At 39.9% G+C, this 18,411-nt stretch overlaps 1 protein-coding gene across 1 annotated transcript in view; it reads right to left on the bottom strand.

Annotated features, from left to right (window-relative positions):
* The window catches only part of LOC136855725 (protein turtle homolog A-like), a 143,710-nt gene that overhangs the window by 54,724 nt on the left and 70,575 nt on the right, over nt 1-18,411 (bottom strand). Inside the window, exon 2 of the mRNA XM_067133063.1 lies at nt 15,414-16,350. Within this exon, the coding sequence (XP_066989164.1) occupies nt 15,414-16,164 (751 nt within the window). The 5' untranslated portion in view covers nt 16,165-16,350. The remainder of the gene's footprint in view (nt 1-15,413; nt 16,351-18,411) is intronic.

Here is an 18,411-nt window from a genome sequence, read left to right on the forward strand (position 1 = left end):
CCATCTGATTGTCGAATGTTTTACAAAAGTTAATGAAGTTTATATTGAGTGTTTTATTTTTTTAAATTTTTTTGAGACCAAGGACACGTCGAAAGAATGAATTTCGCCTTTAGAATTAGTCCTCGTTGAGTTCATCTATTTTTCGCGGAAGGGTTACGAAAAGATAATACCAGGGAACGTTTCCTTTCTGAAAATACCTGTGAGGAATTTTCCACCGGAGCGTGAAATGGTTATGTCAAAAATGGTAAATGACTTTCAGGCTCCTTTTCTTACGTAAAATTTATACATTTTGGCGAACGGAATTTTTGCAATATAACATTTGCACATTGCATTTGCCTTTTAAACAGCAACGTTAACTAAAAAAAAAAAAATACAAGTAAAAAATGCGCCGAAGTTTTTACAGCGCAATCGAGTTTTCTATACAGCCGCTACAGCGTATAATCAAGGCCACAGAATATAGATCTATCTTTCGGTGGTCTCGGTATAATGCAGCATGAGCCGCGGCCCATGAAACTTTAACCACGGCCTGGTGGTGGCCTATCCCATATCGTTGCCCGAAGCATGAATATGGCTGGCTTTAACTTTAAATAAAATAAAAACAACTGAAGCTAGATTGCTGCAATTTGGTATGCTTGATGATTGGAGGGTGGATGATCAACATACCAATTTGTAACCCTTTAGCCTCAGTAGTTTTTAAGATCTGAGGGTGGAAAGAAAAAGTGCGGACAGCAACAGTGCGGACGGACAGACAGACAGACAAAGCCGGCACAATAGTCTTCTCTTACAGAAAACTAAAACTCGAATAAATGAAATCAATATTCACTTGCATTCAGTATCAGCACGCTTGTCTTTCCTGATAATATGTAATTACCCGAACACCCCATTCACGCGGTAGATAGTTTATAGTAGCGCCCGGTCACATTTCTTTGTCTTACCAGTCAAATACTTCTGCAAATCGTGAGCCCGGCTCGTAAATCTTCTCCCAGGTACATCAATTACGGGGCTTGTATGACACCCGAAACTCAGACGGACTTTTCTATATTTCAAAGCGCCATTCACTGTGGTATGCAAATTGGACGTCAAACTCTGACGTATCACCAGTTTTTCTTGAGGCTGCCTCGACTGAAAAAGAATGCGCTGCCGCTGGAATTTTCATTTTGCAGGTCTAACCCGTTTTATTGATAGTGATTTTAGTTTTTATCATGGAAATGCTGTGTTTCGTATTTTTGGATTTATTTAAATTTGAAAATGAGGTTTGTCGTACTTTTTTCCTAGATCAAAATCATTTACAGTTTTCTGTGAAAGAAAACTATTGTGCCGGCTTCGTCTGTCCGTCCGCACTTTTTCTGTCCACAGGTTTTTCTGTCTGCCCGCAGATCTTTAAAACTACTGAGGCTAGAGGGCTGCAAATTCGTATATTGATCATCCACCCTCCAATCATCAAATATACCAAATTGCAGCCCTCTAGCCTCAGTAGTTTTTTTTTTGTTTAAGGTTAAAGGTTATCCATAATCGTGCATCTGCCAACGATAGAGAAAAGGTCACCACAGGGCCGTGGCTAAAAGTTTCATGGGCCGCGTCTCATACAGCATTATACCGAGACCACCGAATGATAGATCTATTGTCGGTGGCATTGATTATACCATGTACAGAAAACTCGACTGCGCCGAAGAAACATACAACTTCGGCGCATTTATTACTTGTTTTTTGTAATAATTTTATAAATGCTGTCTTCCTGGTTTAGACATTGCATGAAATATTTGCAGAAATCTTTGATACTCTTTCTAGACCAAAATATTTCTTAGCAGAAATCTGAAAATCTTAATATGCAGAGAAAGTACATTACAGTGCATCATTGTATAGTTATTTTTTTTTTATGATGTCTGTGTTACCTTGACAAATGTTGGATATTCGCTGGAGAATAGTAAAGTGTATTAATAACATCAACACCAAACACCACACGTAGATCAAAAGCGAGCCCTTTCAATCAAATGTATTCGTTAAAAAAAAATACCCATTTCACGAATACATTGAAATAGTGATATGATTCGATATATATGCTGACAGTCCTTTATGGTGACAACAAGCTAACCTCGTCGTTTTTTGGCTATTAGTGATGACAGCAAGCAAACTTCAACCTTTTAGTTTTATGTAAAAGAAAACTATTGAGATGGCTATTTGTCTGTCCGTCCGCACTTTGTCTGTCCGCTCTCAGGTCTTAAAGGCTACTGAGGCTAGAGGGCTGCAAATTGGTATGTTGATCATCCACCCTCCAATCATCAAACATACCGAATTGCAGTTCTCTAGCTTCAGTAGTTTTTTTATTTTTTTATTTAGGGTTAAGTTTAGCCATGCTCGTGCGTCGGGGAACGGTACAGGACAGGCCACCACCGGGCCGTTGCTGAAACTTTCATGGGCCGCTGCTCATACAGCATTATGCGCTATACAGAAAACTTGATTGCGCTGAAGAAACTTCGGCGCATTTTTCACTTTTTTTTATGGTAAAAAGAAAAAGTCCCTAAGAATTCACACTATTAAAAAACAAAGCTACCAAAATCCACAAAACAGTAACTCCAGTGGTGGGGAACAATGATTATCATTCATGTTATGTAATTATATGTAGAAGTTACAGCAGGCTACAGAGCGTTAATATTCATAACCTCTATTGCTCCCAAAGAAAATTTGCTTACCACCTGATACATCATTGTCCGAATTCTCCAGTGTCAACGAAACATTCCGGGCTGCCGAGAAGCCTTGGGAGACTCTTCAGCTCTATCAGTGGTATACAGGATGCTAAAGCAAACGTTCGGTACTGATCTACATTGCAACGAAGTGGCTTTGAACCTTAGCACAACAAAGGTGAACTTTCAGTTCGAACCTCTGATGTCGGGACTTTTCTTTCTAGGGATAATACACGGTAGAATGCATATTCAACGCAAGCCTGCTTTGCTCTTCGTGTCAGGATGCGTTCGAAACGAGGGTTTGTCTTTGGCTGGATCACTAATTTGTCAAAATGCTTCCCTACTTGCAAAGTAATAGTTTAGCCAGCTAAATGATCGCGATGAATTCTCCTTTACAGTGAAGACTACGGATGGACTGTAAATTGGTGGTACTGATAATCTTAGCAACCTGGTTTTGATATACCTGAATCATTACGAAGTGAGGTTTGCTTATGAAATGTCCAAAGATTAGGTGAGGTCTCAAGATTTTACAGTTTCTTCCAAAAATTCAAATCGTGTAATGGCTGGAAGTACTGTCTTCTAGGTTTTACAGAAATAACTTCCTCTTTTTCTTGTAACGAGCTTTTTTCCCATTTGTATGGGGTAAGCACGATGCCTTCTTTTTGAAGGGCTTTGATTTGGCTTTGGGGGAGATTTTGTAGTCTCGATCGGCTGCCCTGCCTGTCATCGCTTAGACCCCGGTAGCATATGTACATGTATTGTACCAGTCCCCAGCGCCCTTTCTCCCAGCAGCGAGGAAACGTTAGGTCGACAGTCGAGACGTGTGAGGTGTCTGTTATGTTTTTAGAAGATCTTGGAGTGGCTTTGTTTGTGTGTGTATTAGTATGTAACACCCATTTGCTTTTTAAGCAAACCTATCCGTTGATTACATACATAATCCCAGGGTGTCTACACGGATAGCAAAGTGTCCGCCTCTCTAAACGGTTGGCTGCGGATTTGAACCCAGGCCACAGACCTCTAAGAAGTCTGAGGCTGCTGCTCTAACCGACTTGGCCATCGAGCTGTTTTACAGAAATAACGCTGCACCTGTAATATTTTACTGATGAATACCGGTTAAGTATACCTTAGTTTTACCAGACCACTGAGCTGATTAACAGCTCTCCTAATACCGGTACAGTTTTCCTTTATACCATTATCTCTCTAACAAAATTATTACGCCTCTCAAGCATTGCTTGAAATTGAGTCCTCGCAGCCTCTTTCAGGATACAGTTTCCTGATTTTCATGAACAATATAGTCACATCATAGACGTAAAAATTCACAATGCGCGGATCTCATATTTTAATTTTAGAAGATTACTTAAGGCTATTAGTAACAAAACACCGATTGAACACTTTACCAACAATTAATTCAACCCGTTTACAATTGTCTATTACACTTCAATGGAACGAGCTACCAAATCAGTAAGACCACTCCACGGCTCTTCAAAAGCACTGTGTTCGAAGGTCGCTTATTCTTGAGAAACTCACGTAGGAAAAATTACCAGCCAACCACTTGCCGAGCGCTAATTAATTTTGCAGTCACATCGGTCCACCTGTCAGTTTTTGTCAACAGCCCCCCCCCTCCCCCCCGCCCCTCATCGTTTTGTTTTAAATGTTTGCCAAGTCTCAAGGTACCAGGCACCACTACCGTCCTTCATTGCGCACAGAAGAAAGATTTGGTTCTTTTACGTTTCGTCAATAAATTGATGAAATTATAGTTTTAAAAGAACATAAATACCAGACTAACATTTCAGAATAACAGTGCTGAATGACGCAGAGAATTACTGTGAAATGTTTAATCCGAGTTAACTTTAACGCTCGTTAAGCTGAACGAGAGAAAAAAAACAAAAACGATATCTCTTGTTGTAATCACCCGCGTGTATTTCTATTTATTTTTTACTTGGCAAAATGTCGTATTACTATAATTATACGTAAGAGCTCACATCACTAGAAAATGTTTCTGTCGGTAGGAGGATTTTGTATGAAGATAATTAATGATGATGATGTAACATTATAGGATAAATGTTACGGATACTGGTTGAATGACGAGGGAGGTGGAACGCGAAGTTGGTAGCAACAGAAGCAAGAAACCAGAGCAGAGAGAGAGAGAGAGAGAGAGAGAGAGAGAGAGAGAGAGAGAGAGAGAGAGATGAAACAGAGGTAGCCCCAAAGAAACAGGAACGGATCGTTAATCTTTGTCTCCTTTGTGGGAGTGAAGAGCTGATGCTGAATATGCATGAGAATTTGAGAGCGGTTTATTGTGTTCGCCGTAATATGGAGAGGAAAGGTTGGAAAATAAAAGCATGCAAAGATTATCGCAGGTGGGGGAAAAAACTCGACCAACGTTTGTTGGAAAGAATGGAAGGCAGTAAACAGAGGCAAAGAATGGAGGAAAATAGTGGTCAGAGAGATGAAGGACGTCTTTGGAGAGGCGTAGATGAAGAAAGTGGTGAATGGAGCAAAAGTACAGAAAGAGACGGCGTCGCATTCTGGATCCCCTTCCCAAATTAATCATCAGGAAATAAAAGACTTAACGAAGATAGAAACCTGATGCGTTCCCGCGTCCGGATTAAGAGGCTTTCGTCATATTTTGTGAAGAGGCTTTGGGACCCTAAACGGTTTGGAACGTAAACATCATCATTGGCTAAAGGCTTGGTGGGTGGATGTATAGCTGCGTATCACGTTGCTGGCTTTTCCTTTCCTGACATCAGCCAGAAGAGGATTTTACTTATGTATATGTATATGTAAATATATGTGTGTGTGTGTGTGTATCAAGCTAATTCCATGGACAATTATAAGACGGTAGTTACTGCCACATTGATATGTTAATTGCTAATTATTGTTGGCCATTTTCATATACCGATAATGGAGGCTCATCAACAGCGCGTCAAACACCCGTATACATAGTACACCGTTCACCCATCTCTCTCTCTCTCTCTCTCTCTCTCTCTCTCTCTCTCTCTCTCTCTCTCTCTCTCTCTCTGTAGATGTTGGAACCCTCCCACGACATATATATTCATTAACTTTAAAATCTTCCTCACCCTTCACTTTAACCTATAATCCTCTTCTCTTCCAACTTGACCCAACCATCTCAAAACCCACTGATCCCTCCTTTTATCCACCACTCGATATTTCACCACTTCTAAGTGTCCTCATATTTCTCTCTTTTAGCACTTCTCTTGAAACACTTACTACCCAAACAATCTCTGCAGCTTCAACCTCTTTTCTTTCTTTTGTATTTCACCACTTCACTTCCGTGTAGGAGAGTTGGCTCAACAATTCCTGTATCCATTCCAACAGTGGATTCCACAGCCACTGGGAGTTTCCTCCGTATAGTTTCCTCATTTGCTGGTACGGTTCTTGCTTCACGAGTATTGCGATTCACTTCCTCTATCATATTATCATCATCTGTTAAATTTATTCGTAAATGCTTATATGAACCAACATATTCCACTTTACCACCATCCTGTTTTTAGTTTTCTGTAAAAGAAAACTATTGTGCCGGCTTTGTCTGTCCGATCGCTCTTTATTCTGTCCGCACTTTTCCTGTCCGCCCTCAGTTTTAAAAACTACTGAGGCTAGAGGGCTGCAAATTGGTAAGTTAATCATCCACCCTCCAATCATCAAACATACCAAATTCCAGCCCTCTAGCCTCGGTACTTTTTATTTCATTTAAGGATAAAGTTAGCCATAATCGTGCTTCTGGCAACAATATAGGTTGTGTCATGTCTCCCCTTCTGTCACCCGGAAGAGGACAATCAAGATCGTTAACTTGTTTATCCTCTTGTATTCCTGTACATGATATTCCAATTTGTCTTGGATTTGTTAATTTTGACAGCCTTTCTTTTCTTCCCCAATCTGTTTTATTTCCAGCCCGGCACTCCCTCGTGTTATTTCCTTTTCCCGTAATCCTGAAACCACTCTATAACACTCCCTGCTGACCGCAGATCCCCGTCTTAGAACCTGACACGTGCCTCGTAGACTTCTGCGTCCTTCGTCCTACCACCCATATTTAATCTGGTTTTCCATATTTGCATTCCTTACTTCTCTTTAAACCAGCTTGGGTTAATTACCCTGACAGCTGCAACTTCACCCGAGTCCTTGCCTTCAAGAATCTATGAGTTTTAAGTTAGACTTCGCTCAGATTGGGACCTAATGTTACTAATATGTACGTGTGTTTGTGTGTGTATGTGTGTGTGTGTGTGTGTGTGTGTGTGTGTGAGGACAAACAACTCCTGGAATCCCGAAACATCAAACTTTCTAAGAGTTTGAATTCAAAGGAAAGGATGAATGTTTACATCTCTTGGTCTTGAAACGAGAGAGAGAGAGAGAGAGAGAGAGAGAGAGAGAGAGAGAGAGAGAGAGAGAGCCAAGAACGACGTTTTTCCAAAATACCAGCAAGAAAAAATAAAGAGATTAACAATATTTTCACCTTCGAATAAGGATGATGTTACGATGGAAAGTTTCCCTTCATCGGTAAAATAAATAAATGGAAAAGTATCGATAAAATATGGCGGTTTGTCAGTGATTCCATCTGGCGGGTTCTAAAACTCCCAAAGTCGATGAACGCGTCGAGGATCGGAAGAAAAACGTTACAAAGATGCTGTATTATTCCGGAGGACGAAAATAGCCGCCTTGTTTAATACAAGAAGAGGAATGAACGCGCGAGAGAGCGCGCGTACCTAAGCGCGCGAACAAAATGCATTCATAAAACTCGGACCCGTTTCCATTTTTCCCTCCGGCCATTATCCTTTCATCCTCCCCCCATTCTTGCCAAGGGCTATCGACCACTTGTCTGAGCAGAATAGATTCACTTCATCTGTATTCGAAGACACTTACAGCGGCAGAATGTTCCTGCTCCACAAATATTTGGGAATTCTGACGGGAATACTAAAGATGTGGACCTTCCACTCTGGAAGGTCGGATATGACATTCGAGGGAGGGAGGGCAGGCGGGTCGGTCCTGTCCTAAAAATCATGAATCGTGGGCTAAATGCTCGCCGTCCCTTTTAGTTTTATCTGATGTTAGCGTCGGCTGCGCTCCATTTTGTACGCGATGGAGAAATCATGACGTTGCGGAGTTTATTTGTATTCATTGTCTGTTATTGTTTTTTATTTTTTAAGTGTTAGAATTGCGTTTTGCTTTACACTTTTCTGATGTAAATGGCATGGATGTCGAATGACATTTATCTGTGCTGTGCTTGTACGTATATTTGACTACATTTCTGCGCAAGCAGTCACTTCTCTCTCTCTCTCTCTCTCTCTCTCTCTCTCTCTCTCTGTATATACAGTATAAATATATATATATATATACATTAATATATATGTATATATATATATATATATATATATATATATATATATATATATATATATATATATATATATATATATATATACACATACATATACATACACATTCGTGTGTCTTTGCGTGCCTGGGTATTCGCCTCCGTCCAAATGAAGTTACGCAGCGCAAACTTTTGCACCGAGTAGACGAAAATATTGTCAAGCTAGCGGGCCTTGAATTTCAAAATGGCAGCATCGTAGAGAGCCGCCCTTTTACTTGTTTCTCGAAACCTTCAGTTATTCCATAACAAAATGCTGGTCTCTGGCATTTTGATATCCGAAGACGATCATCGTATTTAATGCTCCTGGTATTTATAAAGTTATTGTTCTGTGGGTGGTTGTAAATCTAAAATGAATAAACTGTTCCTTTAGAAAAAAAAAAATCGTGAACGGACTGAGACGCGCGGTGATATTTACGATCGGGTCAGCGTCAATACACGACCTTAAAGGATTCGGAATCGGACACATGGCGCGGTAGAGTTTCCAGTATGCAAGACTTGTTTTCCAGCCTGGCAGACAAACAGTTCTCTCTCTCTCTCTCTCTCTCTCTCTCTCTCTCTCTCTCTCTCTCTCTATCTCTCTATATATATATCTATCTCACCCATATATATATATATATATATATATATATATATATATATATATATATATATATATATATATATATACATATATATATATATATATATATATATTATATATATATATACACATATATACACATACATATATGAATGAACTACCACCAACACGCAAGGCAAAGTTTATCCTCGCGTCCTCAGGAATTCAAGAAGGAGAGGACAAACTTCCGAGCACAAAAGACGTGACCTGAGTAATTGCCTGATGAAATATGGAAAAGTTAGACGACGAGGAGAGCCAGTTCGTAGTTTGTCCTCGCCACTCGTGTCCTGACATCGTCATAAGACTTTAATTCGGAAAAGACGGGGAGACAGTGTTTCAGAGAAATGAGTTGCAGAAAGAAAGTGTATTCTCGAGTCTCCGCGAAGTTTCTTTTTCGAATGGAGGGACAGGAACTTCTTACAGTTGAAGTTTGAAGCCAATGCCGTCTTAAACAAAAGCCTGCAAGACTTACAAAACCAATAGCAGTATTATTATTATTATTATTATTATTATTATTATTATTATTATTATTATTATTATTATTATTATTATTATTATTAGATGAAACCCATTCGCATGGAACAAGCACTCCAGAGGAGCCACTGACTTGAAATTCTTTGAGCTCCCGAAAGATGTTGGTTCCAACCTCCCACCGCAGCAGACCTCCCCACACTGCGGCAGTAACTGATCATGATAAGGAGCCAGTGATTTTTTCATCGCCCTCGGGGAGACGCGAACCCGCCACATCTGAGTGGCTAGCCAACATAGATGACTACAGTATTCACCGTAGATGCGCGATAGATAATTCGACATTCAGTTATGATGTATGAGGAACTTGTTATAGAATAGTTCTAGCTGGTTCTTAGCCGTTGTTGGCCAGGGTTTGATAATTATACTGCTTAATTGTACATTAAGCACGTCGTGAATAACAGGTTATTATTGTTTTAAAGTATATTAATGGATAAAGACAGTTGTTTGAGGACAAAACCTGCCTTCATTATAAAAAAATTATTTTTGGGCTCTAGAGAACTGTTTACTTAGCCATTAAACTATTTGTCAATCTGAGTTTAATACATGGGCATTCATTTTCCATACGTACATGTATATTGAGTATAATACATCTCATATAACGCAAACAGAACCATTTGACTGTTGACTGAAACTCTAAAAATAATTCCATTAAAGAGCAAAGAACTCTTGTCAATCTGAGTTTAATACATGGCCACTCATTTTCATACATACACGTATATTGAGTATAATACATCTCATATAACGCAAACAAAATCATTTGGTTGTGTTGAGAACAGCAACTGAGACTCCAGAAATAATTCCTTTAAAGAGCAGAGAACGCATCCACCAACACATTCAAAAAAAAAAAAAGGGTAAATTTGTCCAAAGGAGAAAAGAGGTCCGACCAAGTAAACATTTGCCGTCAGAAATATTCATCGAGTAAACAGAGGCGCCCCCCCGCGGGGCGGCTTGAGGAGGACTTTTCACGGGTGACGATTGTCGGGGGCGCAAAGGAAGAGCCGCCTTTGATGCCTGTCGGCTGCGCCGGTCGAACAGATCCGAACTGTGTGCGTCTGGCACGGTGCTGCGGGGAGTCGGCTGCTCCATTACCATTTGAAATGGGGGATCTGAATATTCAGCCGCATCCGAGACTCTTCGTCAGTCCGAATGAAGCTGCAATTCAAATTCGCGTCACGTTACAAAAGACTCCTTTCATTAAGTCTTGGCGTTTCTAGCCTCGGGATTAGCAGGTCTCGCAGTTCCGTTCAATATATATGCAATAAACTTAATTGCTTATGGAATTGAATGCCGAGTCTTTACATAATCTTCAACGTTTTTTTATTTCTCTTGATGCATTTTAACTAGTCCACACTTGCATGATGTATATTAGTTCTTGGGCTAGATGAAGCTGAGGCGGAGATTTACTTATCATAATTGTCTGTCCGTCCGCACTTTTTCCTACTGAGGCTAGAGGGCTGCAAATTGGTATGTTGATCATCCACCCTCCAGTCATCAAACATACCAAATTGCAGCCCTCTAGCCTCAGTAGTTTTTATTTTATATAAGGTTAAAGTTAGTCATATCCGTGCTTCTGGCAACGCTACAGGACAGGCCACCACCGAGCCGTGGCTGAAGGCTTCATGGGCCGCGGCTCATACAGAAAACTTGGGAGCATTTTTTACTTGTTTTTTAGTGGAAAGTCTTCGTTTCATATGAGCATATTTCTGCCTCAAAAGAAAGTTCCTTACCATACAAAAAAATAAATAAATAAATAAATAAACCAATCCTCTGTTCCTATTTAGAGGCTTCTCTCAACTGCCTCTGGAATAAATAGAAGAGAGATCCCCCGCAAATGAACCGCGTCTCTCTCTCTCTCTCTCTCTCTAATATATCTTTGTTTACAACTGCTCGTAAGAGAGGCTTGGCGCCAACAAAAATAAAGCACCAACACGCGTGGCAAACTTATCACCACTGCGTATTTATCAATAATTCTAATAGGGAACCCAACAACAAAGCCTATCGCCAGTCATATGTCAAGATGTTTTATCTGTCCATACACACCTACTCACACACAACTGTCGAGGAGAAGACAGACTTCCTGTATCATTGATTATTGGGAAGGCAGGTGACAGAGAACTATAAAAAAAAAAGAGAAAAAAATATGCTGTGGTCTATGCAGAAGCTGCTTCCTACTTAAACACGTGCAAAGGTCTTTTTGGGGGGTAGGCTGATGCAATCATAAATTAAAGAATGTAATGGCTGCTGAGGTGTTCGTCGGCAACTGCAGTAAAAAAATAAAAAAATACAAAAAAAACACGAGTGTACTTTGGTGCTTTTCTGCAGAGTGTTCTTGCTTCGCTATAGTGCAGTGGTTCTTCGTCTTTTTACAGTGATGGCACCCTAACTAATGCAATCATTTGCGTGGCACCCCTTCTTCACCATCCCCCCACCATATCGCATGAATTAACTTCTTATTTAATGAATGAAATTATTATCCATACTCAAACCAAACTTCTGCAAATTTTTTTTTTTTTTCAAATGTTCATTCAGACGATCTTGCGGCACCCCTGGGCACTTTCTCTGGCACCCCAGGGTGCCACGGCACCCACTTTGAGAATCACTGCCCTAGTGGTTTCAATAATGGCAGTTCTGAAATTGGAAAGTGATAGTCAGTAGTCGCTCGTCACATTTTTATAATCATCTTATCCTGATATCTTCAGGTCATGTAATGAACATTGTGTTGGCTTGGAATATTAATATTTTTCTTAGTCCTTAGCTGCTATTAACACCAGCTACCATAATTAAACCCGGAATTCTTTGTAACTGCTTACTTTAAGAGCCGGTAATTAGGGATCTAAAAATAGTTAATCAATATGACCACAGAGATTACGTCAAATGAAACACCCAAGAGATAAATGATCAGATGAACACACTATAGCAACATTTTCTAATTATCATATTAATAATGTAACCTGATAACCAAAGGGACTGTAGCATCAACAAGGTGCCCATTTTAACTCCCTAATGTTCCATAAATTTCCCCGTGAAATAAGCACAGCCGCAACTTCTTTTTTACGTTATTTTTTTAACGATGAATCGTTCCAGGAAAACACACAGAGTCCAATAGGAACTGGGGGGAATTATACGCCTGGCACTATTGTTAAATAATGAGGTTTCATGAGGTGACGTGAGATTCAGAAAGCCAGTGACAACATTTCTTGATTAGGATCTCACGTCTGCAAGTTCCTCTGCTGTTTCTTTCTTTTCAAGGAAAGATCTATCAGACGCATGCAGGTACACACACACACACACACACACACACACGCACGCTGGTAAAGAGAGAGAGAGAGAGAGAGGTGGAAGATGATTATGAAAGAGAGAAAGATTGAGAAAGAAGGAGAGAGAGAGAGAGAGAGAGAGAGAGAGAGAGAGAGAGAGAGAGAGAGAGAGAGAGAGAGTGGAAGATGATTATGAAAGAGAGAGATAGAGAGAGAGAGAAAAAGATGAGAAAGAGGAAAGAGAGATTGAGAGAGAGAGAGAGAGAGAGAGAGAGAGAGAGAGAGAGAGAGAGAGAGAGAGGTGGAAGATGACTATGACATTTACAAACACACAATTATTAATATCATTAATACCCTTTCACGCTAGCGCTGTTCTGAACATCGGCGGTAATGGGACATTATCAGTAATAGTCTTCCTGTTATTAATATCAAATAGCAGTAGAGGTGATGACTTTCTGACAAACTCTGATTTTGTGTCACCTATTAATATTAACGACAAATAAAAGATTGTGTCTATAATTCGCAAAATAATAGTTTCCCAAGTAAGCGTCTCCGAAGAAATACTCGCTCAGTGACTTCAAACTACATTGCAAAGTCTTATTACGTTTGCGAATTCGCCCCCTTTATCAAATTCAAGCAGAAATAAATCGTATTAAGGAACCCTTCACTTATAATTAATTGCCATCGCGCACTTTTTGTTGAATCGTGCCCTTTCATTTCTGAGAGCGAGAGCAAAAAATGGGTAATATAATATTGTCTCGAATTATGATTCTCTCCTCCTCCTCCTCCTCCTCCTCCTCCTCCTCCTCCTCCTCCTCCTCCTCCTCCTCCTCCTCCTCCTCCTTATCATCATCATCATCATCATTTCTTCTTTTTCTGCTTGATGTACTGCTTTGTTCGTACGTCCCAAAAAGATAGAGAATTAATTACATTACACACTCCAGTCACATCACCTAACCAAGCCATCTGCGATTACTCTCTCTCTCTCTCTCTCTCTCTCTCTCTCTCTCTCTCTCTCTCTCTCTCTCTCTCTCTCTCTATATATATATATATATATATATATATATATATATATATATATATATATATATATATATATATTTATTCCTTACAAACCACAGTTAACTGCATGTACCTAAGTAAGTTTGCAGTACGATTCTCTTCGAAATTACAAACAAAGAAAGAGCACAATAGAGAGAGAGAGAGAGAGAGAGAGAGAGAGAGAGAGAGAGAGAGAGAGAGATATGCAATACCTGTAACCCAGTCCTGCCGAGAAGAAAAACAAATGATGGAGCTCCCGAAATATGAAGATAATATTTCAAGCCGAGTAGGATGAGGCCGGTGTTATAAAGCTTTCCCATCGGAAATAAAATGAGTTTGCGACCCGGGAACGAATTTATCTAATTTGTTAGATAGATAGAATATAGAATTTAGGCCAAAGAAGGTTCGAAAGGTGTAACAGGAGGAAAATCTCGCAGTTGCACTATGAGACAAATGTTAGAGAGGGTGGAAAGTCAGATGGAAGGAAGAGAATATGAAAGGACGTACAGCAAAAGAAACGAAAGAGGTTGCAGCTAGGGGCCGAAGGGATGCTGCAAAGGCCCCTAAGTAATGCCTACAGTGCACCACATGAGGTGCACTGACGGCGCTACAGGCCTAGGGGCTAATTTGTTAGATGCAGGTCTGGTAACCAGAGTGTTATTTTCTCTCTAAGAAAAGAAGAGCAGTCTGAGGAACTGTTAGATTACAATATCGTTAAACAGAACAGAAGATTCTTCCATCAGATAGAAAAACAACTTGAAGAGGTTTCTGAGACAAATCGAACTGGATTAAGATCCGAATTCCCCATTCAAATATTGTCTTCAAAAATGGCTCGATACGGGAAGACGAAACGTTGAGAGGTACAACAAAAGTTGAATATTCGTCAAGCAAGAAAATATTTAGGTCGAAGGTCACAGAAATAGAGGGAAAAGACTGAGTGAGAGAACAATTACCCAGGAATTCTGCTACAACTGGGTGCGGACGATGGCCCGTCAAGAGCAGCTATAAGGTAATTTGATGAAAGGCTGGAAATAACTTTATGGAAAACTAAGCTAAAGCCACGGGAAAAAAGTTTTGATTATAAAGACTCATGCAACACAGTCGAGGTTTGAATTCAGCAAAAAAAAAAAAAAAAAAAAATTCATTCCACGGTGTTTTTATGAAACTGGTCAAACCAATATTTTTCGTTTGATATGAAATAATTTAATGTCCTGGGTACTGACTCACCAGATGCAATAAAAAAATAGAAATTTAAAACTGTTTAAGGAGGAATATTTATTATCCTGGTTCCTGACTCACCAGATGCAATAAAAAAAATTATAAAATGATTTCAGAAGGAATATTTATTGTCCAGGTTACTGACTGACCAGATGCAATAAAAAAATAAAAAATTAAAACTTTAAGAAGGAATGAAAGTGAAAAATTCAGTTGAAAGGAAACAGGAAATCTTTCGTATTAATTTGCTATTAAAAACTTATAGTGAAGAATACCTGTTTTTTTTATACTCACTTTTGTTTTATCTCGAATCAAAACCGAAAATATAACATAAGAAAAATTCCATTTAGTTTACTTATTATCGTTATTATTTACTGTCGTTACTATTAAAGGAATATACCAGACGTCAATAATCGGCATTTCATACTAGATTTTGGTCATTAAATTTTCGTAAAGTAAATAAGTTTTTTTTTTATTTAGTGAACACCCAATGAACCTTCAAAACCATTGCTTCAACTTATAAGTGAAATAACCGAAACTGGCCATATATTAAGGAAAGCACCATAATAAGCAACAACCTTTGAAACCCAGAGAAAATCCCCTGAAGCGAAAATGTCATGCACCCTTACAGATCAACCAAAGCAGTTGATTAGTAAGTAAGGCAAATCCTCGGTACTTACGTTTGAGCTCATATGACACGGATGCACTGGGCAACAGCGCCAGGACAGTGTACAAAAATACTCCGAAGTACGACATAGTTTTTGACCCTTCCGCCGTCGGCGTTTTTCTCTTCGCTTGGTCTGGAACGATTCGGTGAGAACGCAACTTCGACCTTGAATTTTTGCGAGGTTTGGAAACCTCTCTTTTGCTGATTAACCTCGGCGGTCCTCGGCAAGTGGAGTCCAGGCTAACGCCTTCCTGGCCTCGTCTGCAGTGAGTGCTATCGGGACGACGAAACACAAGGAGCGACAAACGAGCGTATAAAACAAATCTAGCTGTGGACTCGACTAACCTCTTCACGTTGGATAGGAAGAGTAAAGACACTATCATAACGGGATATGTAAAAGAGCGGCTTTTCGGGGACAGGCAACGGAGAGATAAAGGCTTCGTGGGCATACGCCCACGTAAGCAACGCCCCCTAACGAAGGGCGATGTGGGAATTCCGGCGCACTTTCCCCAGCTATATTCACAGCGGCACGCCCGCTCGGAATGCGGTACCTCGCGTCTTTCTCTAGAATGCGCAACATCTTCACAGTGGCACTCATTGTTCCCGACGTATTGCACCGAGTAAGCATTGTCGTCTTCGCTTCTCCGACCGGACAAGCATCCGCCAAGGAAGAAGGGCCCAGACTGGTTTTGTTGATGCGAGGAAACGTCAGTGTTTTTCCACTCGAGGGTAATTCCCATTATAATGCCATTGTCTTTCATCATCACAGATTAATCGCGGACACCCTCAACGCGCAGCTGAGTCGGGAGCAAAGAGGTTTTGGAAACTTTGTGCTTCTCCGCCGGGTGACGCCTCTCTCTTCCGGCGTGAACCATCTTCACTGGGGGGCGGATCCTCCTCGCTGGTTGCCTCAGGGGGAACTTCTTGACTGGCAGCCTTTAGCAGCACTTCTGAAAAAAGAAGAAGATATTTTCTTTGAGTAACTCTGTCACCTGCAATCATAAACAAATCTTCCAACATTACGCATACATTTTATACATTAATATATTTAAAACTACCATTCTTAATTTTAATTTGAGTGTTTGACTCAAATAAAACAAATGTTGACCTAGGTATTTTGTTGAATTGAATTGGTTATAGAATTTAGGCCAAAGGTTTGAAAGGTGTAACAGGAGGAAAACCTCAAAGCAGTTGCACTATGAATCAATTGTTGGAGAGGGTGGAAAGCAAGATGGAAGAGAGAATATGAAAGGAGGTACCGTAGAAGGAACGAAAGGGGTTGCAGCTAGGGGCCTAAGGAAGGCACGCTACAAAATGGTGCCAGAGAGAATGGTTCCCCTTACACTCTGCCCCCGTAGGGGGGCTAGTGCCGTCAGTGCACCTCATGTAGTGCGCTGTAGGCATTTCTTAAGGTTCTTTGCAGCGTTCCCTCGGCTCCTAGCTGCAATTACTTTCATTCGTTTTACTGTACCTCCTTTCATATTCTCTTTCTTTCCATCTTGCTGTCCACCTTCTCTTAACAAATATTTCATTGTGCAATCGTCAGGTTTTCCTCCTGTTACACCTTCCAGGCATACCTACTCTCACTCTCCTATCCAGCGGGGAATGAACTCATAGGTCCCAGTGCTTGGCCTTTGGCCTAAACTCTGTATTCAGCTCAGTAAATATAAATCAAAACCTGGTGTTCGGCATCAGCCTTCATCTATTGTACTTTTAATAGACACCTGTACAGTAAGTTCAGGAAAGGGTCTTTAGAACAAAAGAAAAGACAGTGATTATTACCCAGTGCCAAGCAACACGAGTTGCTTCAGACGTCTCTTCATCAGTGCACTGAACTCCAGTATACAAACTGATTTCATTCACCCCTAACTTGTTCAAATTCTCATACCTCCTGGATATTCCGTAGACCTTCCCCACCGAGTATCCTTTGAAACCCAACTCTTCATTTGTTTTTAGGTCTACCTCACCTTCCACGGAACAGTTATGAATTATACACTTTTTTTTCACGTGTCTAGCATGTCCGAGACGTGAGTGGACCATCTCACAACATGCTGATCCATCCACTCACCTAGACGAATTTTTTTTTGTATATGTCTGCACTCGGCAAGCCTTTGTAGAGGTTGTATCTACAAGTTCGTGTAACCGCATGAATTTCACAAGTCAATAAAAACTATATACTGTATACTGGTACGTATTTTTTGCAATAAATCTATATACTCATAGATTTTTTGCAATAAATCCATCATTTCTCTCACCCTTTTTCGTAGGACACACATACTGTACTTTTTTTTCATATACAGTCAGTATCGACACTTGGCTTTTATAAACACTCTCGTTACCTTCCAAAGCTTCCCCTACCCACCCTGTTACCTTCTAGGCTGATTCATCTGTTCTGTTAACTTACCTCTTCTCTCAAACTACCTTCATCTATTGCAAATTATTCACAGATACATTTACGAATAGACAGCTTCTGTTCTCCCACCATTTTAATTGAAATTCATCGCTTCATCTCTCTGGTGGGCACTTACCATACACACACACACACATTTTCAAGTTCACATTTAAAAATGTAGAATAAACTACAGAAGCAATTGCTCAAAGCCCCGATTTTCACTCACCTTCTTACGTGGGTTTTGTGATGATATATATATATGTATATACCTATCTATCCATCTATCTATCTATCTATATATAATATACATTGTATATATATATATATATATATATATATATATATATATATATATATATATATATATATATATATATATATATATATATATACAGGGTGAACTAAAAAAATAGGTGGATTTGTAGGTGGAACAGGGTTTCCGTTAGGGTTATACTATAACGATGGCGTTTACTATAACTGTGGCGCTTGTGTTGTGTTATATTAAATAAATCTAGTTACAAAATTTAATATAAAATAACAAAATCGCCATAGTTAAAACCATCGTTATAGTACAACCCTACCACAAACCCTATTCCACCTACTGTCCACCTACATTGGG

The sequence above is a fragment of the Macrobrachium rosenbergii genome, chromosome 32 (genome assembly GCF_040412425.1).
Source record: "Macrobrachium rosenbergii isolate ZJJX-2024 chromosome 32, ASM4041242v1, whole genome shotgun sequence".
In the NCBI taxonomy this organism is placed as follows: domain Eukaryota; kingdom Metazoa; phylum Arthropoda; class Malacostraca; order Decapoda; family Palaemonidae; genus Macrobrachium; species Macrobrachium rosenbergii.